The 27,470-nt window shown below is 54.1% G+C and overlaps 1 protein-coding gene across 1 annotated transcript in view; it reads right to left on the bottom strand.

Moving 5' to 3' along the window:
- Positions 1-629: 629 nt before the first annotated feature.
- The window catches only part of LOC311123547 (actin-binding LIM protein 3-like), a gene marked incomplete at both ends in the record, with an annotated part of 67,724 nt that continues 40,883 nt past the window's right edge, over positions 630-27,470 (bottom strand). The window contains 5 exons of the mRNA XM_084197791.1: positions 630-743; positions 891-971; positions 2,026-2,106; positions 2,316-2,368; positions 2,631-2,660. Coding sequence (XP_084053917.1) covers positions 630-743; positions 891-971; positions 2,026-2,106; positions 2,316-2,368; positions 2,631-2,660 — 359 coding nt within the window. The remainder of the gene's footprint in view (positions 744-890; positions 972-2,025; positions 2,107-2,315; positions 2,369-2,630; positions 2,661-27,470) is intronic.

Genomic DNA, 27,470 nt, shown 5'->3' on the forward strand with positions numbered 1-27,470 from the left:
TTAAAAGATAGGTATGATGCCATTAAAAGAGGGTATGATGTCATTAAAAGATGGGTATGATGTCATTAAAAGATGGGTATAATGTCATTAAAAGAAGGGTATGATGTCAGCATCACTGTAAACCACCAAATACTAGTAGTACAGTGGAAAAGAAAAAAGGGAAGGAGAAATGATCATCAGCATCCATTACAAACACTAAAAAAAAAGCATTGTATGTTCATTCGTTCATCCATCCATCCATTAATTCATTCTGATAAAGTGTGTAAATGATATCTTCATTCTGATAAAGTGGTGTAAATGATATCTACATTCTAGTCACTCAGTTTGCTGGTGCTGCACACTCATAACTTATAAAATAATCCACAATAGTAAGGCAAAGCTAAAAGCCTCCTGACCTTTGTGTCTCTCCCTCTGTCTCGCTCTCTCTGGACAGTGGTGGAGTGAGGAGGGTTTAGTTCAGTCTGTGGCCGTGAGATTACACATTCTCCCCTCTCTGTCTGTCTGACGCAACACTCTGATTCTGATGTAAGACCATCTCTCTCTCTCTTTCTCTCTCTCTCTCTCTCTCTCTCTCTCTCTCTCTCTCTCTCTCTCTCTCTCTCTCTCTCTCTCTCTCTCTCTCTCTCTCTTTAGAAGAGTCGGGCCTGTTTCTTCATTTCATTCTTCTTCCAGAGAGCCATCCGGTCAAACTCTGCCACGGTCATCCCAAACACCTGGAGGAACTCTTCTGGATTCAGATGACGCTGGAAGACAGAGAAACACAGGCTCATATAGATTATGTGGATAATGTCTGGATTAGTGACCTTAACTATAAGCAAGGATAGGAGGCAGCATTAACAGATGATTTAATTAAAAATCAACCACCAAACTAAGCCAGGTCTGAACCTCACCTCTAGTCGGGCTCTGTCTACATCTTTAGGCAGTCTGTGTCTCCCCCTGGTGGTCACTATCAGCGCTTCATACGGGTAAACCTGCAACAGACAGGTCAGATAGAGGTAGAAGATATATGTAGTTAACAGGGTTGGGGTCAAATCAGGAAGTATACTTAAATTTCCAATTCCTATTCTGATAATCCTTGCAATTTTATCTTACTTCCTGAATTGATTGAAGTGAAAGGAATTGACCCCAGACCACATATCTCAATGAACAACTTCAGCAGATGTCTCAGTCATAAAACAGCTGTTTCCTTTGTAATCACAGCATAGAACTCACTGTATGGAACATAGCAGAGGTTTCTATAGAATGAGATGATTATTGGCGGCCCCTTCCATTCCGTCTCTCTCAGGAAGTCTCTCCTACCCTATCCTCATACGGACAGGAAGCAGAATTGTGTCATTTGTGACACAATATTCATCCAAAGGTCAACAACCCTCCATTGGGATGGGCTGAAAGAAATGTCCAGTGACCTCTTGACCCGGAAGCTCTTTGTTCTGTCAGCCCATGTCCGGTTAGAATTATTTAAGAATGCATTCTTCCTTCCTCTCTCCCTTGAAGAAATTCCCTAATCTGACATAGCTGGGTGAAAGCTATTGATAGAACAATTGTGGCCTCTTTAGCTCAGCTGGTAGAGCACGGCGCTTGTAACGCCAAGGTAGTGGGTTCGATCCCCGGGACCACCCATACACAAAAATGTATGCACACATGACTGTAAGTCGCTTTGGATAAAAGCGTCTGCTAAATGGCATATTATTATTATAATTGCTTAAAGTTAATAATTTGGGTTAGATCAGTGATTACTTCAAGGAAGGGAGGAGGGAAGACCCACAGTCTTTGTGATCCAGTAGGAATTGTCTTTCTCCCCCACCAGTGGTTCACAACACACCAGTTGGAGAACACAGTCGAACATCATGCTGGTTATTGTAGCCTACTGCTTGACAGTCCACTCCACTTTCCAATCAACTTTCAGACCCTTACCTTGTATTCTGTAGGAGAGAAAAATAGGAAAAATACCTTATTACAATCATGCAATAAGGAAATACCACAATGTTATAAATGAATTGAGACCTGAACCAAGGGTGGTTATACAGCACTCCTACCTCTGGTTCCCCAGTTGACGTCACTGCTGCTGTCATACTGTTGGTAGTAGTCTGGGGCTGCACTCTGGGGCTGCAGGATACACATGAAGAACTGCTAGTGATGCTACAGCTGTGTTTGAAAAGTAAGCTTCAATGAAAACTAGGAGGTAAGCTTGAATTACAGCATTCTATGTAAGAACGTTTGGTCGCTGCCTCCAAGAAATAGGTATTTCTGTTGAAAGATAATTTACTCTCAAGAGATTTGTATAAATAAAGGATACTATAGTGTTGATTGGTCACCCTGTTGACACCGTTCCGCTTGTATCCTGGTAGAGAGGCTGACTTGTAAAAGTCTGGACAGAGGAAAGAAGTTAATCAATCCAATATATTTATAAAGCCCTTTTTACATAAGTTGTCACGATTGCTTTATAGTTGGGGTCATATATAAATGTAAATATATCAGAGTATATCAGGAAAGAAATGAAGGACCACCTGAATGTGCCTTCATGTCGCTCTCATCAATGTACAGCAGAGGGCGATGCTTACAAACACATAGAGATAATGTAACGTTGTACAGTATGTATGTATGTAATACTGTTTTACTGTAGTACTCACCGCTGTCTAGGCTGTAATGGGATCGAGGAGCTGAGGGACAGAAACCAAAGAAAACAGGATTAGTGAGAGAGAGAGAGAGAGAGAGAGAGAGAGAGAGAGAGAGAGAGAGAGAGAGAGAGAGAGAGAGAGAGAGAGAGAGAGAGAGAGAGAGAGAGAGAGAGAGAGAGAGAGAAAGAGAAAGAGAAAGAGAAAAGAGAAAGAGAAAGAGAAAAGAGAAAGAGAAAGAGAGAGAAAGAGAGAGACAGAGAGAGAGAGAGAGAGAGAGAGAGAGAGAGAGAGAGAGAGAGAGAGAGAGAAAGAGAGAGAAGAGAGAGAGAGAGAGAGAGAGAAAGAAAGAGAAGAGAAAGAGAAAGAGAAAGAAGAAAGAGAAAGAGAAAGAGAAAGAGAGACAGAGAGAGAGAGAGAGAGAGAGAACCTCCTGATAGATTTGACAGAGGCCTTCATCCAGTTAGAGGAGTTTCACCACAGCATTTCTAAACCCAGAGTGCAACATCACGAGACTTCCAGGAACGCTTGTGAAGCAGACCAGGCCGGGGTTTGTGGTTTGAGAAGTCAATAAGAGAGTGAAAAATTCTTCCTTAGTTATTAATTTTCTTGAAATCTAAAGGCACAACCTAGATTCGAGCCAATGTCTTAAGTAGTTGAACATGTTATTACTCCAACCTCGTGACAACTTTATATCGAATGAGTGTCTTTGATTTGATGGCCTGCACATGCGGCAGTTCGGCGCACAACGAATGTTTGACCCGATGACGTGTTTCTGTGCCTGAGCTTAGCTAGCCAACGTCGCCTACAAGCGTGATCGGGGATTTCTAATGGAGAAGCAGTTTCTGCCTATCTTCATACTGTACTATCTTTGGTTTCACAAAAAACAGGGCAGAGCATGCTGGGTACCGATGATGCACTGGGAGAAACACTGCACATCAAAGCAGCAATGAGGCTTGGAAAGACTGGATGAGAGGAGTAGAGAAGGGATGGGGATGGTGGAGAGGAAGAGGAGCAGGGGGAGAAGGAGAGGAGGAGGAACAGGGGGGAGAAGAAGAGGAGGAGGATTAGGGGGAGAGGAGGAGGAGGGGGGAGAAGGAGAGGGAGGAGGAGCCCAGGGGGAGAGGAGGAGGAGCAGGGGGCAGAAGGAAGTGTTAGATAAAGAGGAAAACAAAAAGGGAATATGATTTAATGCAACACAGTCACTCAAGATATACACAACGCATGCACACCAGCCCTCCAAGATCCCCCCACAGTTCCCCCAGAGCTGCCCCTACAACCATCAGAGAACATCACCCCCCCCCCCGACCCTAAAATAATACAATAATTCCATTCCCCACCCCCAAGGCCCCCGTGCCCCTATGCACCAACAACATGAACAAAAGAGAAAACTGAGGAAGACAAAGGAAAACAGAAAACAACAATGCAAAAAACAAAAGACATCAAGGACAACAACAATCATAACAGCAAGGCCAACTGAATATGTTTGAGTGCATGTATGGCACTATTTACATGTGAGAGTGTGTGTATATGCATGTGTACAAACACCTGCATGGCATCAGCCTCAGCAAACAGGCATTAGCATTAGCTGTAAATACATGCCCCTCAGTGTCACTTTATTTATGTGACTTTGATCTTAGTTAGTTATAAGTTAGTTATAGTGTTGTTTTAATATGATTATTATTTACTACAATGTATATTGTACACATTGTTGCTTTGGCAATATTGACGCAATGTTTTTCATGCAATAAAGCAGCTTGATTTGAGAGAGAAAGAGAGAGAGAGAGAGAGAAGAGAGAGAGAGAGAGAGAGAGAGAGAGAGAGAGAGAGAGAGAGAGAGAGAGAGAGAGAGAGATGTGGACACAGAAATATGGCGAGAGAGAAAGAGAGATGGGGAGACAGAAAGATGGAGAGAGAGAGACAGAGATGAAGAGAGAAACATTATTGTGAAGTGAGCTAAGGACATAAACTCTCAGTCTAAACATGCAATACAAAGTAACCACACTGTGACTAGGGAAAAAAGAACCAGATATACCCAGATACCCTAGGAGACCAGCTCACCAGAAACCCTAGGAGAACAGCTCACCAGAGACCCTAGGAGACCAGCTCATCAGAGACCCTAGGAGACCAGCTCACCAGAGACCCTAGGAGACCAGCTCACCAGAGACCCTAGGAGACCAGCTCACCAGATACCCTAGGAGACCAGCTCACCAGAGACCCTAGGAGACCAGCTCACCAGAGACCCTAGGAGACCAGCTCACCAGAAACCCTAGGAGACCAGCTCACCAGAGACCCTAGGAGACCAGCTCACCAGAGACCCTAGGACACCAGCTAAGCAGAGACCCTAGGAGACCAGCTCACCAGAGACCCTAGGAGACCAGCTCACCAGAGACCCTAGGAGACCAGCTCACCAGAAACCCTAGGAGACCAGCTCACCAGAGACCCTAGGAGACCAGCTCACCAGAGACCCTAGGACACCAGCTAAGCAGAGACCCTAGGAGACAGGCTCACCAGAGACCCTAGGAGACCAGCTCACCAGAGACCCTAGGAGACCAGCTCACCAGAGACTCTAGGAGACCAGCTCACCAGAGACCCTAGGACACCAGCTAAGATCTGGTGAGCTGGTCTCCCTAGGATACCAGCTCACCAGTAACCCTAGAACACCAGCTCATCAGAGACCCTAGGACACCAGCTCACCAGAGACCCTAGGAGACCAGCTCACCAGAGACCCTAGGAGACCAGCTCACCAGAGACCCTAGGAGACCAGCTAAGCAGAGACCATAGGACACCAGCTAAGCAGAGACCTTAGGACACCAGCTCATCAGAGACCCTAGGACACCAGCTCACCAGAGATCATAGGACACCAGCTAAGCAGAGACCCTAGGACACCAGCTCATCAGAGACCCTAGGAGACCAGCTCACCAGAGACCTTAGGAGACCAGCTCACCAGAAACCCTAGGAGACCAGCTCACCAGAGACCCTAGGAGACCAGCTCACCAGAGACCCTAGGAGACAAGCTCATCAGAGACGCTAGGAGACCAGCTCACCAGAGACGCTAGGAGACCAGCTCATCAGAGACCCTAGGAGACCAGCTCACCAGAGACCCTAGGAGACCAGCTAACCAGAAACCCTAGGAGACCAGCTAAGCAGAGACCCTAGGAGACCAGCTAAGCAGAGGCCCTAGGAGACCAGCTAAGCAGAGACCCTAGGACACCAGCTCATCAGAGACCCTAGGACACCAGCTAAGCAGAGACCCTAGGAGACCAGCTCACCAGATACCCTAGGAGACCAGCTCACCAGAGACCCTAGGAGACCAGCTCACCAGAGACCCTAGGAGACCAGCTCACCAGATACCCTAGGAGACCAGCTCAACAGAGACCCTAGGAGACCAGCTCACCAGAGACCCTAGGAGACCAGCTCACCAGAGACCCTAGGAGACCAGCTCACCAGAGACCCTAGGAGACCAACTAAGCACAGACCCTAGGAGACCAGCTCAAAAGAGACCCTAGGAGACCAGCTCATCAGAGACCCTAGGAGACCAGCTCACCAGAGACCCTAGGAGACCAGCTCAACAGAAACCCTAGGAGACCAGCTAAGCAGAGACCCTAGGAGACCAGCTAAGCAGAGACCCTAGGAGACCAGCTAAGCAGAGACCCTAGGATACCAGCTAAGCAGAGACCCTAGGAGACCAGCTCACCAGAGACCCTAGGAGACCAGCTCACCAGAAACCCTAGGAGACCAGCTCACCAGAGACCCTAGGAGACCAGCTCACCAGAGAACCTAGGACACCAGCTAAGCAGAGACCCTAGGAGACCAGCTCACCAGAGACCCTAGGAGACCAGCTCACCAGAGACCCTAGGAGACCAGCTCACCAGAGACTCTAGGAGACCAGCTCACCAGAGACCCTAGGAGACCAGCTAAGCTCTGGTGAGCTGGTCTCCCTAGGATACCAGCTCACCAGTAACCCTAGGACACCAGCTCATCAGAGACCCTAGGACACCAGCTCACCAGAGACCCTAGGAGACCAGCTCACCAGAGACCCAAGGAGACCAGCTCTCCAGAGACCCTAGGAGACCAGCTAAGCAGAGACCATAGGACACCAGCTAAGCAGAGACCTTAGGACACCAGCTCATCAGAGACCCTAGGACACCAGCTCACCAGAGATCCTAGGACACCAGCTAAGCAGAGACCCTAGGATACCAGCTCATCAGAGACACTAGGAGACCAGCTCACCAGAGACCTTAGGAGACCAGCTCACCAGAAACCCTAGGAGACCAGCTCACCAGAGACCCTAGGAGACCAGCTCACCAGAGACCCTAGGAGACCAGCTCATCAGAGACGCTAGGAGACCAGCTCACCAGAGACGCTAGGAGACCAGCTCATCAGAGACCCTAGGAGACCAGCTCACCAGAGACCCTAGGAGACCAGCTCACCAGAAACCCTAGGAGACCAGCTAAGCAGAGACCCTAGGAGACCAGCTAAGCAGAGACCCTAGGAGACCAGCTAAGCAGAGACCCTAGGACACAAGCTAAGCAGAGACCCTAGGAGACAAGCTAAGCAGAGACCCTAGGAGACCAGCTAAGCAGAGACCCTAGGAGACCAGCTCACCAGAGACCCTAGGAGACCAGCTCACCAGAAACCCTAGGAGACCAGCTAAGCAGAGACCCTAGGATACCAGCTCACCAGAGACCCTAGGACACCAGCTAAGCAGAGACCCTAGGAGACCAGCTCACCAGAGACCCTAGGAGACCAGCTCACCAGAGACCCAAGGAGACCAGCTCACCAGAGACTCTAGGAGACCAGCTCACCAGAGACCCTAGGAGACCAGCTAAGCAGAGACCATAGAACACCATATAAGCAGAGACCCTAGGACACCAGCTCACCATTGACCCTAGGACACCAGCTCATCAGAGACCCTAGGACACCAGCTCACCAGAGACCCTAGGACACCAGCTCATCAGAGACCTTAGGACACCAGCTAAGCAGAGACCCTAGGAGACCAGTTCACCAGAGACCCTAGGAGACCAGCTCACCAGAGACCCTAGGAGACCAGCTCACCAGAGACCCTAGGAGACCAGCTCATCAGAGACCCTAGGAGACCAGCTCACCAGTAACCCTAGGACACCAGCTCATCAGAGACCCTAGGACACCAGCTAAGCAGAGACCCTAGGAGACCAGCTCACCAGATACCCTAGGAGACCAGCTCACCAGAGACCCTAGGAGACCAGCTCACCAGATACCCTAGGAGACCAGCTCACCAGAGACCCTAGGAGACCAGCTCACCAGAGACCCTAGGAGACCAGCTAAGCAGAGACCCTAGGAGACCAGCTCACCAGAGACCCTAGGAGACCAGCTCATCAGAGACCCTAGGAGACCAGCTCACCAGAGACCCTAGGAGACCAGCTCACCAGAAACCCTAGGAGACCAGCTAAGCAGAGACCCTAGGAGACCAGCTAAGCAGATACCCTAGGAGACCAGCTAAGCAGAGACCCTAGGATACCAGGTAAGCAGAGACCCTAGGAGACCAGCTCACCAGAGACCCTAGGAGACCAGCTCACCAGAAACCCTAGGAGACCAGCTCACCAGAGACCCTAGGAGACAAGCTCACCAGAGACCCTAGGACACCAGCTAAGCAGAGACCCTAGGAGAAAAGCTCACCAGAGACTCTAGGAGACCAGCTCACCAGAGACCCTAGGAGACCAGCTAAGCTCTGGTGAGCTGGTCTCCCTAGGATACCAGCTCACCAGTAACCCTAGGACACCAGCTCATCAGAGACTCTAGGACACCAGCTCACCAGAGACCCTAGGAGACCAGCTCACCAGAGAACCTAGGAGACCAGCTCACCAGAGACCCTAGGAGACCAGCTAAGCAGAGACCATAGGACACCAGCTAAGCAGAGACCTTAGGACACCAGCTCATCAGAGACCCTAGGACACAAGCTCACCAGAGATCCTAGGACACCAGCTAAGCAGAGACCCTAGGACACCAGCTCATCAGAGACCCTAGGAGACCAGCTCACCAGAGACCTTAGGAGACCAGCTCACCAGAAACCCTAGGAGACCAGCTCACCAGAGACCCTAGGAGACCAGCTCACCAGAGACCCTAGGAGACCAGCTCATCAGAGACGCTAGGAGACCAGCTCACCAGAGACGCTAGGAGACCAGCTCATCAGAGACCCTAGGAGACCAGCTCACCAGAGACCCTAGGAGACCAGCTCACCAGAAACCCTAGGAGACCAGCTAAGCAGAGACCCTAGGAGACCAGCTAAGCAGAGAACCTAGGAGACCAGCTAAGCAGAGACCCTAGGACACAAGCTAAGCAGAGACCCTAGGAGACCAGCTAAGCAGAGACCCTAGGAGACCAGCTAAGCAGAGACCCTAGGAGACCAGCTCATCAGAGACCCTAGGAGACCAGCTCACCAGAAACCCTAGGAGACCAGCTAAGCAGAGACCCTAGGAGACCAGCTCACCAGAGACCCTAGGACACCAGCTAAGCAGAGACCCTAGGAGACCAGCTCACCAGAGACACTAGGAGACCAGCTCACAAGAGACCCAAGGAGACCAGCTCACCAGAGACTCTAGGAGACCAGCTCATCAGAGACCCTAGGAGACCAGCTAAGCAGAGACCATAGAACACCATATAAGCAGAGACCCTAGGACACCAGCTCACCAGAGACCCTAGGACACCAGCTAAGCAAAGACCCTAGGACACCAGCTCATCAGAGACCCTAGGACACCAGCTCACCAGAGACCCTAGGACACCAGCTCATCAGAGACATTAGGACACCAGCTAAGCAGAGACCCTAGGAGACCAGTTCACCAGAGACCCTAGGAGACCAGCTCACCAGAGACCCTAGGACACCAGCTCATCAGAGACCCTAGGACACCAGCTAAGCAGAGACCCTAGGAGACCAGCTCACCGGATACCCTAGGAGACCAGCTCACCAGAGACCCTAGGAGACCAGCTCACCAGAGAACCTAGGAGACCAGCTCACCAGATACCCTAGGAGACCAGCTCAACAGAGACCCTAGGAGACCAGCTCACCAGAGACCCTAGGAGACCAGCTCACCAGAGACCCTAGGAGACCAGCTCACCAGAGACCCTAGGAGACCAGCTAAGCAGAGACCCTAGGAGACCAGCTCACCAGAGACCCTAGGAGACCAGCTCATCAGAGACCCTAGGAGACCAGCTCACCAGAGACCCTAGGAGACCAGCTCACCAGAAACCCTAGGAGACCAGCTAAGCAGAGACCCTAGGAGACCAGCTAAGCAGATACCCTAGGAGACCAGCTAAGCAGAGACACTAGGATACCAGCTAAGCAGAGACCCTAGGAGACCAGCTCACCAGAGACCCTAGGAGACCAGCTCACCAGAAACCCTAGGAGACCAGCTCACCAGAGACCCTAGGAGACCAGCTCACCAGAGACCCTAGGACACCAGCTAAGCAGAGACCCTAGGAGACCAGCTCACCAGAGACCCTAGGAGACCAGCTCACCAGAGACCCTAGGAGACCAGCTCACCAGAGACCCTAGGAGACCAGCTAAGCTCTGGTGAGCTGGTCTCCCTAGGATACCAGCTCACCAGTAACCCTAGGACACCAGCTCATCAGAGACTCTAGGACACCAGCTCACCAGAAACCCTAGGAGACCAGCTCACCAGAGACCCTAGGAGACCAGCTCACCAGAGACCCTAGGAGACCAGCTAAGCAGAGACTCTAGGAGACCAGCTCACCAGAGACTCTAGGAGACCAGCTAAGCAGAGACCATAGAACACCATATAAGCAGAGACCCTAGGACACCAGCTCACCAGAGACCCTAGGACACCAGCTAAGCAGAGACCCTAGGACACCAGCTCATCAGAGACCCTAGGACACCAGCTCACCAGAGACCTTAGGACACCAGCTAAGCAGAGACCCTAGGAGACCAGTTCACCAGAGACCCTAGGAGACCAGCTCACCAGAGACCATAGGAGACCAGCTCACCAGAGAACCTAGGAGACCAGCTCATCAGAGACCCTAGGAGACCAGCTCACCAGTAACCCTAGGACACAGCTCATCAGAGACCCTAGGACACCAGCTAAGCAGAGACCCTAGGAGACCAGCTCACCAGAAACCCTAGGAGACCAGCTCACCAGATACCCTAGGAGACCAGCTCACCAGAGAACCTAGGAGACCAGCTCACCAGAGACGCTAGGAGACCAGCTCATCAGAGACCCTAGGAGACCAGCTCACCAGAGACCCTAGGAGACCAGCTCACCAGAAACCCTAGGAGACCAGCTAAGCAGAGACCCTAGGAGACCAGCTAAGCAGAGAACCTAGGAGACCAGCTAAGCAGAGACCCTAGGACACAAGCTAAGCAGAGACCCTAGGAGACCAGCTAAGCAGAGACCCTAGGAGACCAGCTAAGCAGAGACCCTAGGAGACCAGCTCATCAGAGACCCTAGGAGACCAGCTCACCAGAAACCCTAGGAGACCAGCTAAGCAGAGACCCTAGGAGACCAGCTCACCAGAGACCCTAGGACACCAGCTAAGCAGAGACCCTAGGAGACCAGCTCACCAGAGACACTAGGAGACCAGCTCACAAGAGACCCAAGGAGACCAGCTCACCAGAGACTCTAGGAGACCAGCTCATCAGAGACCCTAGGAGACCAGCTAAGCAGAGACCATAGAACACCATATAAGCAGAGACCCTAGGACACCAGCTCACCAGAGACCCTAGGACACCAGCTAAGCAAAGACCCTAGGACACCAGCTCATCAGAGACCCTAGGACACCAGCTCACCAGAGACCCTAGGACACCAGCTCATCAGAGACATTAGGACACCAGCTAAGCAGAGACCCTAGGAGACCAGTTCACCAGAGACCCTAGGAGACCAGCTCACCAGAGACCCTAGGACACCAGCTCATCAGAGACCCTAGGACACCAGCTAAGCAGAGACCCTAGGAGACCAGCTCACCGGATACCCTAGGAGACCAGCTCACCAGAGACCCTAGGAGACCAGCTCACCAGAGACCCTAGGAGACCAGCTCACCAGATACCCTAGGAGACCAGCTCAACAGAGACCCTAGGAGACCAGCTCACCAGAGACCCTAGGAGACCAGCTCACCAGAGACCCTAGGAGACCAGCTCACCAGAGACCCTAGGAGACCAGCTAAGCAGAGACCCTAGGAGACCAGCTCACCAGAGACCCTAGGAGACCAGCTCATCAGAGACCCTAGGAGACCAGCTCACCAGAGACCCTAGGAGACCAGCTCACCAGAAACCCTAGGAGACCAGCTAAGCAGAGACCCTAGGAGACCAGCTAAGCAGATACCCTAGGAGACCAGCTAAGCAGAGACACTAGGATACCAGCTAAGCAGAGACCCTAGGAGACCAGCTCACCAGAGACCCTAGGAGACCAGCTCACCAGAAACCCTAGGAGACCAGCTCACCAGAGACCCTAGGAGACCAGCTCACCAGAGACCCTAGGACACCAGCTAAGCAGAGACCCTAGGAGACCAGCTCACCAGAGACCCTAGGAGACCAGCTCACCAGAGACCCTAGGAGACCAGCTCACCAGAGACCCTAGGAGACCAGCTAAGCTCTGGTGAGCTGGTCTCCCTAGGATACCAGCTCACCAGTAACCCTAGGACACCAGCTCATCAGAGACTCTAGGACACCAGCTCACCAGAAACCCTAGGAGACCAGCTCACCAGAGACCCTAGGAGACCAGCTCACCAGAGACCCTAGGAGACCAGCTAAGCAGAGACTCTAGGAGACCAGCTCACCAGAGACTCTAGGAGACCAGCTAAGCAGAGACCATAGAACACCATATAAGCAGAGACCCTAGGACACCAGCTCACCAGAGACCCTAGGACACCAGCTAAGCAGAGACCCTAGGACACCAGCTCATCAGAGACCCTAGGACACCAGCTCACCAGAGACCTTAGGACACCAGCTAAGCAGGGACCCTAGGAGACCAGCTCACCAGAGACTCTAGGAGACCAGCTAAGCAGAGACCATAGAACACCATATAAGCAGAGACCCTAGGACACCAGCTCACCAGAGACCCTAGGACACCAGCTAAGCAGAGACCCTAGGACACCAGCTCATCAGAGACCCTAGGACACCAGCTCACCAGAGACCTTAGGACACCAGCTAAGCAGAGACCCTAGGAGACCAGTTCACCAGAGACCCTAGGAGACCAGCTCACCAGAGACCATAGGAGACCAGCTCACCAGAGACCCTAGGAGACCAGCTCATCAGAGACCCTAGGAGACCAGCTCACCAGTAACCCTAGGACACAGCTCATCAGAGACCCTAGGACACCAGCTAAGCAGAGACCCTAGGAGACCAGCTCACCAGAAACCCTAGGAGACCAGCTCACCAGATACCCTAGGAGACCAGCTCACCAGAGACCCTAGGAGACCAGCTCACCAGAGACCCTAGGAGACCAGCTCACCAGAGACCCTAGGAGACCAGCTCACCAGAGACCCTAGGAGACCAGCTAAGCAGAGACCCTAGGAGACCAGCTCAGCAGAGACCCTAGGAGACCAGCTCATCAGAGACCCTAGGAGACCAGCTCACCAGAGACCCTAGGAGACCAGCTCACCAAAAACCCTAGGAGACCAGCTAAGCAGAGACCCTAGGAGACCAGCTAAGCAGAGACCCTAGGAGACCAGCTAAGCAGAGACCCTAGGATACCAGCTAAGCAGAGACCCTAGGAAACCAGCTCACCAGAGACCCTAGGAGACCAGCTCACCAGAAACCCTAGGAGACCAGCTAAGCAGAGACCCTAGGACACCAGCTCACCAGAGACCCTAGGACACCAGCTAAGCAGAGACCCTAGGACACCAGCTCATCAGAGACCCTAGGACACCAGCTCACCAGAGACCCTAGGACACCAGCTCATCAGAGACCTTAGGACACCAGCTAAGCAGAGACCCCAGGAGACCAGTTCACCAGAGACCCTAGGAGACCAGCTCACCAGAGACCCTAGGAGACCAGCTCACCAGAGACCCTAGGAGACCAGCTCATCAGAGACCCTAGGAGGCCAGCTCACCAGTAACCCTAGGACACCAGCTCATCAGAGACCCTAGGACACCAGCTAAGCAGAGACCCTAGGAGACCAGCTCACCAGATACCCTAGGAGACCAGCTCACCAGAGACCCTAGGAGACCAGCTCACCAGAGATCCTAGGAGACCAGCTCACCAGATACCCTAGGAGACCAGCTCACCAGAGACCCTAGGAGACCAGCTCACCAGAGACCCTAGGAGACCAGCTCACCAGAGACCCTAGGAGACCAGCTCACCAGAGACCCTAGGAGACCAGCTAAGCAGAGACCCTAGGAGACCAGCTCACCAGAGACCCTAGGAGACCAGCACACCAGAAACCCTAGGAGACCAGCTCACCAGAGACCCTAGGAGACCAGCTCAACAGAAACCCTAGGAGACCAGCTAAGCAGAGACCCTAGGAGACCAGCTAAGCAGAGACCCTAGGAGACCAGCTAAGCAGAGACCCTAGGATACCAGCTAAGCAGAGACCCTAGGAGACCAGCTCACCAGAGATCCTAGGACACCAGCTAAGAAGAGACCCTAGGACACCAGCTCATAAGAGACCCTAGGAGACCAGCTCACCAGAGACCTTAGGAGACCAGCTCACCAGAAACCCTAGGAGACCAGCTCACCAGAGACCCTAGGAGACCAGCTCACCAGAGACCCTAGGAGACCAGCTCATCAGAGACGCTAGGAGACCAGCTCACCAGAGACGCTAGGAGACCAGCTCATCAGAGACCCTAGGAGACCAGCTCACCAGAGACCCTAGGAGACCAGCAAACTAGAAACCCTAGGAGACCAGTCAAGCAGAGACCCTAGGAGACCAGCTAAGCAGAGACCCTAGGAGACCAGCTAAGCAGAGACCCTAGGAGACCAGCTAAGCAGAGACCCTAGGAGACCAGCTAAGCAGAGACCCTAGGAGACCAGCTCACCAGAGACCCTAGGAGACCAGCTCACCAGAGACCCTAGGAGACCAGCTCACCAGAGACTCTAGGAGACCAGCTCACCAGAGACTCTAGGAGACCAGCTAAGCAGAGACCATAGAACACCATATAAGTAGAGACCCTAGGACACCAGCTCACCAGAGACCCTAGGACACCAGCTAAGCAGAGACCCTAGGACACCAGCTCATCAGAGACCCTAGGACACCAGCACACCAGAGACCTTAGGACACCAGCTAAGCAGAGACCCTAGGAGACCAGTTCACCAGAGACCCTATGAGACCAGCTCACCAGAGACCCTAGGAGACCAGCTCACCAGAGACCCTAGGAGACCAGCTCATCAGAGACCCTAGGAGACCAGCTCACCAGTAACCCTAGGACACCAGCTCATCAGAGACCCTAGGACACCAGCTAAGCAGAGACCCTAGGAGACCAGCTCACCAGATACCCTAGGAGACCAGCTCACCAGATACCCTAGGAGACCAGCTCACCAGAGACCCTAGGAGACCAGCTCACCAGAGACCCTAGGAGACCAGCTCACATGAGACCCTAGGAGACCAGCTCACCAGAGACCCTAGGAGACCAGCTAAGCAGAGACCATAGGACACCAGCTAATTAGAGACCTTAGGACACCAGCTCATCAGAGACCCTAGGACACCAGCTCACCAGAGATCCTAGGACACCAGCTAAGAAGAGACCCTAGGACACCAGCTCATAAGAGACCCTAGGAGACCAGCTCACCAGAGACCTTAGGAGACCAGCTCACCAGAAACCCTATGAGACCAGCTCACCAGAGACCCTAGGAGACCAGCTCACCAGAGACCCTAGGAGACCAGCTCATCAGAGACGCTAGGAGACCAGCTCACCAGAGACGCTAGGAGACCAGCTCATCAGAGACCCTAGGAGACCAGCTCACCAGAGACCCTAGGAGACCAGCAAACCAGAAACCCTAGGAGACCAGCCAAGCAGAGACCCTAGGAGACCAGCTAAGCAGAGACCCTAGGAGACCAGCTAAGCAGAGACCCTAGGAGACCAGCTAAGCAGAGACCCTAGGAGACCAGCTAAGCAGAGACCCTAGGAGACCAGCTCACCAGAGACCCTAGGAGACCAGCTCACCAGAGACCCTAGGAGACCAGCTCATCAGAGACCCTAGGAGACCAGCTCACCAGTAACCCTAGGACACCAGCTCATCAGAGACCCTAGGACACCAGCTAAGCAGAGACCCTAGGAGACCAGCTCACCAGATACCCTAGGAGACCAGCTCACCAGATACCCTAGGAGACCAGCTCACCAGAGACCCTAGGAGACCAGCTCACCAGAGACCCTAGGAGACCAGCTCACCAGAGACCCTAGGAGACCAGCTCACCAGAGACCCTAGGAGACCAGCTAAGCAGAGACCCTAGGAGACCAGCTCACCAGAGACCCTAGGAGACCAGCTCATCAGAGACCCTAGGAGACCAGCTCACCAGAGACCCTAGGAGACCAGCTCACCAGAAACCCTAGGAGACCAGCTAAGCAGAGACCCTAGGAGACCAGCTAAGCAGAGACCCTAGGAGACCAGCTAAGCAGAGACCCTAGGATACCAGCTAAGCAGAGACCCTAGGAAACCAGCTCACCAGAGACCCTAGGAGACCAGCTCACCAGAAACCCTAGGAGACCAGCTAAGCAGAGACCCTAGGACACCAGCTCACCAGAGACCCTAGGACACCAGCTAAGCAGAAACCCTAGGACACCAGCTCATCAGAGACCCTAGGACACCAGCTCACCAGAGACCCTAGGACACCAGCTCATCCGAGACCTTAGGACACCAGCTAAGCAGAGACCCCAGGAGACCAGTTCACCAGAGACCCTAGGAGACCAGCTCACCAGAGACCCTAGGAGACCAGCTCACCAGAGACCCTAGGAGACCAGCTCATCAGAGACCCTAGGAGACCAGCTCACCAGTAACCCTAGGACACCAGCTCATCAGAGACCCTAGGACACCAGCTAAGCAGAGACCCTAGGAGACCAGCTCACCAGATACCCTAGGAGACCAGCTCACCAGAGACCCTAGGAGACCAGCTCACCAGAGATCCTAGGAGACCAGCTCACCAGAGACTCTAGGAGACCAGCTCACCAGAGACCCTAGGAGACCAGCTAAGCAGAGACCATAGAACACCAGATAAGCAGAGACCCTAGGACACCAGCTCACCAGAGACCCTAGGACACCAGCTAAGCAGAGACCCTAGGACACCAGCTCATCAGAGACCCTAGGACACCAGCTCACCAGAGACCCTAGGACACCAGCTCATCAGAGACCTTAGGACACCAGCTAAGCAGAGACCCTAGGAGACCAGTTCACCAGAGACCCTAGGAGACCAGCTCACCAGAGACCCTAGGAGACCAGCTCACCAGAGACCCTAGGAGACCAGCTCATCAGAGACCCTAGGAGACCAGCTCACCAGTAACCCTAGGACACCAGCTCATCAGAGACCCTAGGACACCAGCTAAGCAGAGACCCTAGGAGACCAGCTCACCAGAGACCCTAGGAGACCAGCTCACCAGAGACTCTAGGAGACCAGCTCACCAGAGACCCTAGGACACCAGCTAAGATCTGGTGAGCTGGTCTCCCTAGGATACCAGCTCACCAGTAACCCTAGAACACCAGCTCATCAGAGACCCTAGGACACCAGCTCACCAGAGACCCTAGGAGACCAGCTCACCAGAGACCCTAGGAGACCAGCTCACCAGAGACCCTAGGAGACCAGCTAAGCAGAGACCATAGGACACCAGCTAAGCAGAGACCTTAGGACACCAGCTCATCAGAGACCCTAGGACACCAGCTCACCAGAGATCATAGGACACCAGCTAAGCAGAGACCCTAGGACACCAGCTCATCAGAGACCCTAGGAGACCAGCTCACCAGAGACCTTAGGAGACCAGCTCACCAGAAACCCTAGGAGACCAGCTCACCAGAGACCCTAGGAGACCAGCTCACCAGAGACCCTAGGAGACAAGCTCATCAGAGACGCTAGGAGACCAGCTCACCAGAGACGCTAGGAGACCAGCTCATCAGAGACCCTAGGAGACCAGCTCACCAGAGACCCTAGGAGACCAGCTAACCAGAAACCCTAGGAGACCAGCTAAGCAGAGACCCTAGGAGACCAGCTAAGCAGAGGCCCTAGGAGACCAGCTAAGCAGAGACCCTAGGACACCAGCTCATCAGAGACCCTAGGACACCAGCTAAGCAGAGACCCTAGGAGACCAGCTCACCAGATACCCTAGGAGACCAGCTCACCAGAGACCCTAGGAGACCAGCTCACCAGAGACCCTAGGAGACCAGCTCACCAGATACCCTAGGAGACCAGCTCAACAGAGACCCTAGGAGACCAGCTCACCAGAGACCCTAGGAGACCAGCTCACCAGAGACCCTAGGAGACCAGCTCACCAGAGACCCTAGGAGACCAACTAAGCACAGACCCTAGGAGACCAGCTCAAAAGAGACCCTAGGAGACCAGCTCATCAGAGACCCTAGGAGACCAGCTCACCAGAGACCCTAGGAGACCAGCTCAACAGAAACCCTAGGAGACCAGCTAAGCAGAGACCCTAGGAGACCAGCTAAGCAGAGACCATAGGAGACCAGCTAAGCAGAGACCCTAGGATACCAGCTAAGCAGAGACCCTAGGAGACCAGCTCACCAGAGACCCTAGGAGACCAGCTCACCAGAAACCCTAGGAGACCAGCTCACCAGAGACCCTAGGAGACCAGCTCACCAGAGAACCTAGGACACCAGCTAAGCAGAGACCCTAGGAGACCAGCTCACCAGAGACCCTAGGAGACCAGCTCACCAGAGACCCTAGGAGACCAGCTCACCAGAGACTCTAGGAGACCAGCTCACCAGAGACCCTAGGAGACCAGCTAAGCTCTGGTGAGCTGGTCTCCCTAGGATACCAGCTCACCAGTAACCCTAGGACACCAGCTCATCAGAGACCCTAGGACACCAGCTCACCAGAGACCCTAGGAGACCAGCTCACCAGAGACCCAAGGAGACCAGCTCTCCAGAGACCCTAGGAGACCAGCTAAGCAGAGACCATAGGACACCAGCTAAGCAGAGACCTTAGGACACCAGCTCATCAGAGACCCTAGGACACCAGCTCACCAGAGATCCTAGGACACCAGCTAAGCAGAGACCCTAGGATACCAGCTCATCAGAGACACTAGGAGACCAGCTCACCAGAGACCTTAGGAGACCAGCTCACCAGAAACCCTAGGAGACCAGCTCACCAGAGACCCTAGGAGACCAGCTCACCAGAGACCCTAGGAGACCAGCTCATCAGAGACGCTAGGAGACCAGCTCACCAGAGACGCTAGGAGACCAGCTCATCAGAGACCCTAGGAGACCAGCTCACCAGAGACCCTAGGAGACCAGCTCACCAGAAACCCTAGGAGACCAGCTAAGCAGAGACCCTAGGAGACCAGCTAAGCAGAGACCCTAGGAGACCAGCTAAGCAGAGACCCTAGGACACAAGCTAAGCAGAGACCCTAGGAGACCAGCTAAGCAGAGACCCTAGGAGACCAGCTAAGCAGAGACCCTAGGAGACCAGCTCACCAGAGACCCTAGGAGACCAGCTCACCAGAAACCCTAGGAGACCAGCTAAGCAGAGACCCTAGGATACCAGCTCACCAGAGACCCTAGGACACCAGCTAAGCAGAGACCCTAGGAGACCAGCTCACCAGAGACCCTAGGAGACCAGCTCACCAGAGACCCAAGGAGACCAGCTCACCAGAGACTCTAGGAGACCAGCTCACCAGAGACCCTAGGAGACCAGCTAAGCAGAGACCATAGAACACCATATAAGCAGAGACCCTAGGACACCAGCTCACCATTGACCCTAGGACACCAGCTCATCAGAGACCCTAGGACACCAGCTCACCAGAGACCCTAGGACACCAGCTCATCAGAGACCTTAGGACACCAGCTAAGCAGAGACCCTAGGAGACCAGTTCACCAGAGACCCTAGGAGACCAGCTCACCAGAGACCCTAGGAGACCAGCTCACCAGAGACCCTAGGAGACCAGCTCATCAGAGACCCTAGGAGACCAGCTCACCAGTAACCCTAGGACACCAGCTCATCAGAGACCCTAGGACACCAGCTAAGCAGAGACCCTAGGAGACCAGCTCACCAGATACCCTAGGAGACCAGCTCACCAGAGACCCTAGGAGACCAGCTCACCAGAGACCCTAGGAGACCAGCTCACCAGATACCCTAGGAGACCAGCTCACCAGAGACCCTAGGAGACCAGCTCACCAGAGACCCTAGGAGACCAGCTCACCAGAGACCCTAGGAGACCAGCTCACCAGAGACCCTAGGAGACCAGCTAAGCAGAGACCCTAGGAGACCAGCTCACCAGAGACCCTAGGAGACCAGCTCATCAGAGACCCTAGGAGACCAGCTCACCAGAGACCCTAGGAGACCAGCTCACCAGAAACCCTAGGAGACCAGCTAAGCAGAGACCCTAGGAGACCAGCTAAGCAGATACCCTAGGAGACCAGCTAAGCAGAGACCCTAGGATACCAGGTAAGCAGAGACCCTAGGAGACCAGCTCACCAGAGACCCTAGGAGACCAGCTCACCAGAAACCCTAGGAGACCAGCTCACCATAGACCCTAGGAGACAAGCTCACCAGAGACCCTAGGACACCAGCTAAGCAGAGACCCTAGGAGAAAAGCTCACCAGAGACTCTAGGAGACCAGCTCACCAGAGACCCTAGGAGACCAGCTAAGCTCTGGTGAGCTGGTCTCCCTAGGATACCAGCTCACCAGTAACCCTAGGACACCAGCTCATCAGAGACTCTAGGACACCAGCTCACCAGAGACCCTAGGAGACCAGCTCACCAGAGACCCTAGGAGACCAGCTCACCAGAGACCCTAGGAGACCAGCTAAGCAGAGACCATAGGACACCAGCTAAGCAGAGACCTTAGGACACCAGCTCATCAGAGACCCTAGGACACAAGCTCACCAGAGATCCTAGGACACCAGCTAAGCAGAGACCCTAGGACACCAGCTCATCAGAGACCCTAGGAGACCAGCTCACCAGAGACCTTAGGAGACCAGCTCACCAGAAACCCTAGGAGACCAGCTCACCAGAGACCCTAGGAGACCAGCTCACCAGAGACCCTAGGAGACCAGCTCATCAGAGACGCTAGGAGACCAGCTCACCAGAGACGCTAGGAGACCAGCTCATCAGAGACCCTAGGAGACCAGCTCACCAGAGACCCTATGAGACCAGCTCACCAGAAACCCTAGGAGACCAGCTAAGCAGAGACCCTAGGAGACCAGCTAAGCAGAGAACCTAGGAGACCAGCTAAGCAGAGACCCTAGGACACAAGCTAAGCAGAGACCCTAGGAGACCAGCTAAGCAGAGACCCTAGGAGACCAGCTAAGCAGAGACCCTAGGAGACCAGCTCATCAGAGACCCTAGGAGACCAGCTCACCAGAAACCCTAGGAGACCAGCTAAGCAGAGACCCTAGGAGACCAGCTAACCAGAGACCCTAGGACACCAGCTAAGCAGAGACCCTAGGAGACCAGCTCACCAGAGACCCTAGGAGACCAGCTCACAAGAGACCCAAGGAGACCAGCTCACCAGAGACTCTAGGAGACCAGCTCATCAGAGACCCTAGGAGACCAGCTAAGCAGAGACCATAGAACACCATATAAGCAGAGACCCTAGGACACCAGCTCACCAGAGACCCTAGGACACCAGCTAAGCAAAGACCCTAGGACACCAGCTCATCAGAGACCCTAGGACACCAGCTCACCAGAGACCCTAGGACACCAGCTCATCAGAGACATTAGGACACCAGCTAAGCAGAGACCCTAGGAGACCAGTTCACCAGAGACCCTAGGAGACCAGCTCACCAGAGACCCTAGGACACCAGCTCATCAGAGACCCTAGGACACCAGCTAAGCAGAGACCCTAGGAGACCAGCTCACCGGATACCCTAGGAGACCAGCTCACCAGAGACCCTAGGAGACCAGCTCACCAGAGACCCTAGGAGACCAGCTCACCAGATACCCTAGGAGACCAGCTCAACAGAGACCCTAGGAGACCAGCTCACCAGAGACCCTAGGAGACCAGCTCACCAGAGACCCTAGGAGACCAGCTCACCAGAGACCCTAGGAGACCAGCTAAGCAGAGACCCTAGGAGACCAGCTCACCAGAGACCCTAGGAGACCAGCTCATCAGAGACCCTAGGAGACCAGCTCACCAGAGACCCTAGGAGACCAGCTCACCAGAAACCCTAGGAGACCAGCTAAGCAGAGACCCTAGGAGACCAGCTAAGCAGATACCCTAGGAGACCAGCTAAGCAGAGACACTAGGATACCAGCTAAGCAGAGACCCTAGGAGACCAGCTCACCAGAGACCCTAGGAGACCAGCTCACCAGAAACCCTAGGAGACCAGCTCACCAGAGACCCTAGGAGACCAGCTCACCAGAGACCCTAGGACACCAGCTAAGCAGAGACCCTAGGAGACCAGCTCACCAGAGACCCTAGGAGACCAGCTCACCAGAGACCCTAGGAGACCAGCTCACCAGAGACCCTAGGAGACCAGCTAAGCTCTGGTGAGCTGGTCTCCCTAGGATACCAGCTCACCAGTAACCCTAGGACACCAGCTCATCAGAGACTCTAGGACACCAGCTCACCAGAAACCCTAGGAGACCAGCTCACCAGAGACCCTAGGAGACCAGCTCACCAGAGACCCTAGGAGACCAGCTAAGCAGAGACTCTAGGAGACCAGCTCACCAGAGACTCTAGGAGACCAGCTAAGCAGAGACCATAGAACACCATATAAGCAGAGACCCTAGGACACCAGCTCACCAGAGACCCTAGGACACCAGCTAAGCAGAGACCCTAGGACACCAGCTCATCAGAGACCCTAGGACACCAGCTCACCAGAGACCTTAGGACACCAGCTAAGCAGAGACCCTAGGAGACCAGCTCACCAGAGACTCTAGGAGACCAGCTAAGCAGAGACCATAGAACACCATATAAGCAGAGACCCTAGGACACCAGCTCACCAGAGACCCTAGGACACCAGCTAAGCAGAGACCCTAGGACACCAGCTCATCAGAGACCCTAGGACACCAGCTCACCAGAGACCTTAGGACACCAGCTAAGCAGAGACCCTAGGAGACCAGTTCACCAGAGACCCTAGGAGACCAGCTCACCAGAGACCATAGGAGACCAGCTCACCAGAGACCCTAGGAGACCAGCTCATCAGAGACCCTAGGAGACCAGCTCACCAGTAACCCTAGGACACAGCTCATCAGAGACCCTAGGACACCAGCTAAGCAGAGACCCTAGGAGACCAGCTCACCAGAAACCCTAGGAGACCAGCTCAGCAGATACCCTAGGAGACCAGCTCACCAGAGAACCTAGGAGACCAGCTCACCAGAGACCCTAGGAGACCAGCTCACCAGAGACCCTAGGAGACCAGCTCACCAGAGACCCTAGGAGACCAGCTAAGCAGAGACCCTAGGAGACCAGCTCAGCAGAGACCCTAGGAGACCAGCTCATCAGAGACCCTAGGAGACCAGCTCACCAGAGACCCTAGGAGACCAGCTCACCAAAAACCCTAGGAGACCAGCTAAGCAGAGACCCTAGGAGACCAGCTAAGCAGAGACCCTAGGAGACCAGCTAAGCAGAGACCCTAGGATACCAGCTAAGCAGAGACCCTAGGAAACCAGCTCACCAGAGACCCTAGGAGACCAGCTCACCAGAAACCCTAGGAGACCAGCTAAGCAGAGACCCTAGGACACCAGCTCACCAGAGACCCTAGGACACCAGCTAAGCAGAGACCCTAGGACACCAGCTCATCAGAGACCCTAGGACACCATCTCACCAGAGACCCTAGGACACCAGCTCATCAGAGACCTTAGGACACCAGCTAAGCAGAGACCCCAGGAGACCAGTTCACCAGAGACCCTAGGAGACCAGCTCACCAGAGACCCTAGGAGACCAGCTCACCAGAGACCCTAGGAGACCAGCTCATCAGAGACCCTAGGAGACCAGCTCACCAGTAACCCTAGGACACCAGCTCATCAGAGACCCTAGGACACCAGCTAAGCAGAGACCCTAGGAGACCAGCTCACCAGATACCCTAGGAGACCAGCTCACCAGAGACCCTAGGAGACCAGCTCACCAGAGATCCTAGGAGACCAGCTCACCAGATACCCTAGGAGACCAGCTCACCAGAGACCCTAGGAGACCAGCTCACCAGAGACCCTAGGAGACCAGCTCACCAGAGACCCTAGGAGACCAGCTCACCAGAGACCCTAGGAGACCAGCTAAGCAGAGACCCTAGGAGACCAGCTCACCAGAGACCCTAGGAGACCAGCACACCAGAAACCCTAGGAGACCAGCTCACCAGAGACCCTAGGAGACCAGCTCAACAGAAACCCTAGGAGACCAGCTAAGCAGAGACCCTAGGATACCAGCTAAGCAGAGACCCTAGGAGACCAGCTAAGCAGAGACCCTAGGATACCAGCTAAGCAGAGACCCTAGGAGACCAGCTCACCAGAGATCCTAGGACACCAGCTAAGAAGAGACCCTAGGACACCAGCTCATAAGAGACCCTAGGAGACCAGCTCACCAGAGACCTTAGGAGACCAGCTCACCAGAAACCCTAGGAGACCAGCTCACCAGAGACCCTAGGAGACCAGCTCACCAGAGAATCTAGGAGACCAGCTCATCAGAGACGCTAGGAGACCAGCTCACCAGAGACGCTAGGAGACCAGCTCATCAGAGACCCTAGGAGACCAGCTCACCAGAGACCCTAGGAGACCAGCAAACTAGAAACCCTAGGAGACCAGTCAAGCAGAGACCCTAGGAGACCAGCTAAGCAGAGACCCTAGGAGACCAGCTAAGCAGAGACCCTAGGAGACCAGCTAAGCAGAGACCCTAGGAGACCAGCTAAGCAGAGACCCTAGGAGACCAGCTCACCAGAGACCCTAGGAGACCAGCTCACCAGAGACCCTAGGAGACCAGCTCACCAGAGACTCTAGGAGACCAGCTCACCAGAGACTCTAGGAGACCAGCTAAGCAGAGACCATAGAACACCATATAAGTAGAGACCCTAGGACACCAGCTCACCAGAGACCCTAGGACACCAGCTAAGCAGAGACCCTAGGACACCAGCTCATCAGAGACCCTAGGACACCAGCTCACCAGAGACCTTAGGACACCAGCTAAGCAGAGACCCTAGGAGACCAGTTCACCAGAGACCCTATGAGACCAGCTCACCAGAGACCCTAGGAGACCAGCTCACCAGAGACCCTAGGAGACCAGCTCATCAGAGACCCTAGGAGACCAGCTCACCAGTAACCCTAGGACACCAGCTCATCAGAGACCCTAGGACACCAGCTAAGCAGAGACCCTAGGAGACCAGCTCACCAGATACCCTAGGAGACCAGCTCACCAGATACCCTAGGAGACCAGCTCACCAGAGACCCTAGGAGACCAGCTCACCAGAGACCCTAGGAGACCAGCTCACATGAGACCCTAGGAGACCAGCTCACCAGAGACCCTAGGAGACCAGCTAAGCAGAGACCATAGGACACCAGCTAATCAGAGACCTTAGGACACCAGCTCATCAGAGACCCTAGGACACCAGCTCACCAGAGATCCTAGGACACCAGCTAAGAAGAGACCCTAGGACACCAGCTCATAAGAGACCCTAGGAGACCAGCTCACCAGAGACCTTAGGAGACCAGCTCACCAGAAACCCTATGAGACCAGCTCACCAGAGACCCTAGGAGACCAGCTCACCAGAGACCCTAGGAGACCAGCTCATCAGAGACGCTAGGAGACCAGCTCACCAGAGACGCTAGGAGACCAGCTCATCAGAGACCCTAGGAGACCAGCTCACCAGAGACCCTAGGAGACCAGCAAACCAGAAACCCTAGGAGACCAGCCAAGCAGAGACCCTAGGAGACCAGCTAAGCAGAGACCCTAGGAGACCAGCTAAGCAGAGACCCTAGGAGACCAGCTAAGCAGAGACCCTAGGAGACCAGCTAAGCAGAGACCCTAGGAGACCAGCTCACCAGAGACCCTAGGAGACCAGCTCACCAGAGACCCTAGGAGACCAGCTCATCAGAGACCCTAGGAGACCAGCTCACCAGTAACCCTAGGACACCAGCTCATCAGAGACCCTAGGACACCAGCTAAGCAGAGACCCTAGGAGACCAGCTCACCAGATACCCTAGGAGACCAGCTCACCAGATACCCTAGGAGACCAGCTCACCAGAGACCCTAGGAGACCAGCTCACCAGAGACCCTAGGAGACCAGCTCACCAGAGACCCTAGGAGACCAGCTCACCAGAGACCCTAGGAGACCAGCTAAGCAGAGACCCTAGGAGACCAGCTCACCAGAGACCCTAGGAGACCAGCTCATCAGAGACCCTAGGAGACCAGCTCACCAGAGACCCTAGGAGACCAGCTCACCAGAAACCCTAGGAGACCAGCTAAGCAGAGACCCTAGGAGACCAGCTAAGCAGAGACCCTAGGAGACCAGCTAAGCAGAGACCCTAGGATACCAGCTAAGCAGAGACCCTAGGAAACCAGCTCACCAGAGACCCTAGGAGACCAGCTCACCAGAAACCCTAGGAGACCAGCTAAGCAGAGACCCTAGGACACCAGCTCACCAGAGACCCTAGGACACCAGCTAAGCAGAAACCCTAGGACACCAGCTCATCAGAGACCCTAGGACACCAGCTCACCAGAGACCCTAGGACACCAGCTCATCCGAGACCTTAGGACACCAGCTAAGCAGAGACCCCAGGAGACCAGTTCACCAGAGACCCTAGGAGACCAGCTCACCAGAGACCCTAGGAGACCAGCTCACCAGAGACCCTAGGAGACCAGCTCATCAGAGACCCTAGGAGACCAGCTCACCAGTAACCCTAGGACACCAGCTCATCAGAGACCCTAGGACACCAGCTAAGCAGAGACCCTAGGAGACCAGCTCACCAGATACCCTAGGAGACCAGCTCACCAGAGACCCTAGGAGACCAGCTCACCAGAGATCCTAGGAGACCAGCTCACCAGAGACTCTAGGAGACCAGCTCACCAGAGACCCTAGGAGACCAGCTAAGCAGAGACCATAGAACACCAGATAAGCAGAGACCCTAGGACACCAGCTCACCAGAGACCCTAGGACACCAGCTAAGCAGAGACCCTAGGACACCAGCTCATCAGAGACCCTAGGACACCAGCTCACCAGAGACCCTAGGACACCAGCTCATCAGAGACCTTAGGACACCAGCTAAGCAGAGACCCTAGGAGACCAGTTCACCAGAGACCCTAGGAGACCAGCTCACCAGAGACCCTAGGAGACCAGCTCACCAGAGACCCTAGGAGACCAGCTCATCAGAGACCCTAGGAGACCAGCTCACCAGTAACCCTAGGACACCAGCTCATCAGAGACCCTAGGACACCAGCTAAGCAGAGACCCTAGGAGACCAGCTAACCAGATACCCTAGGAGACCAGCTCAACAGAGACCCTAGGAGACCAGCTCACCAGAGACCCTAGGAGACCAGCTCACCAGATACCCTAGGAGACCAGCTCACCAGAGACCCTAGGAGACCAGCTCACCAGAGACCCTAGGAGACCAGCTCACCAGAGACTCTAGGAGACCAGCTCACCAGAGACCCTAGGAGACCAGCTAAGCGGAGACCCTTGGAGACCAGCTCACCAGAGACCCTAGGAGACCAGCTCACCAGAGACCCTAGGAGACCAGCTCACCAGAGACCCTAGGAGACCAGCTAAGCAGAGACCCTAGGAGACCAGCTAAGCAGAGACCCTAGGATACCAGCTAAGCAGAGACCCTAGGAGACCAGCTC

Source organism: Coregonus lavaretus (genome assembly GCF_964263955.1).
Source record: "Coregonus lavaretus genome assembly, contig: HAP1_SCAFFOLD_3093, whole genome shotgun sequence".
In the NCBI taxonomy this organism is placed as follows: Eukaryota; Metazoa; Chordata; class Actinopteri; order Salmoniformes; family Salmonidae; genus Coregonus; species Coregonus lavaretus.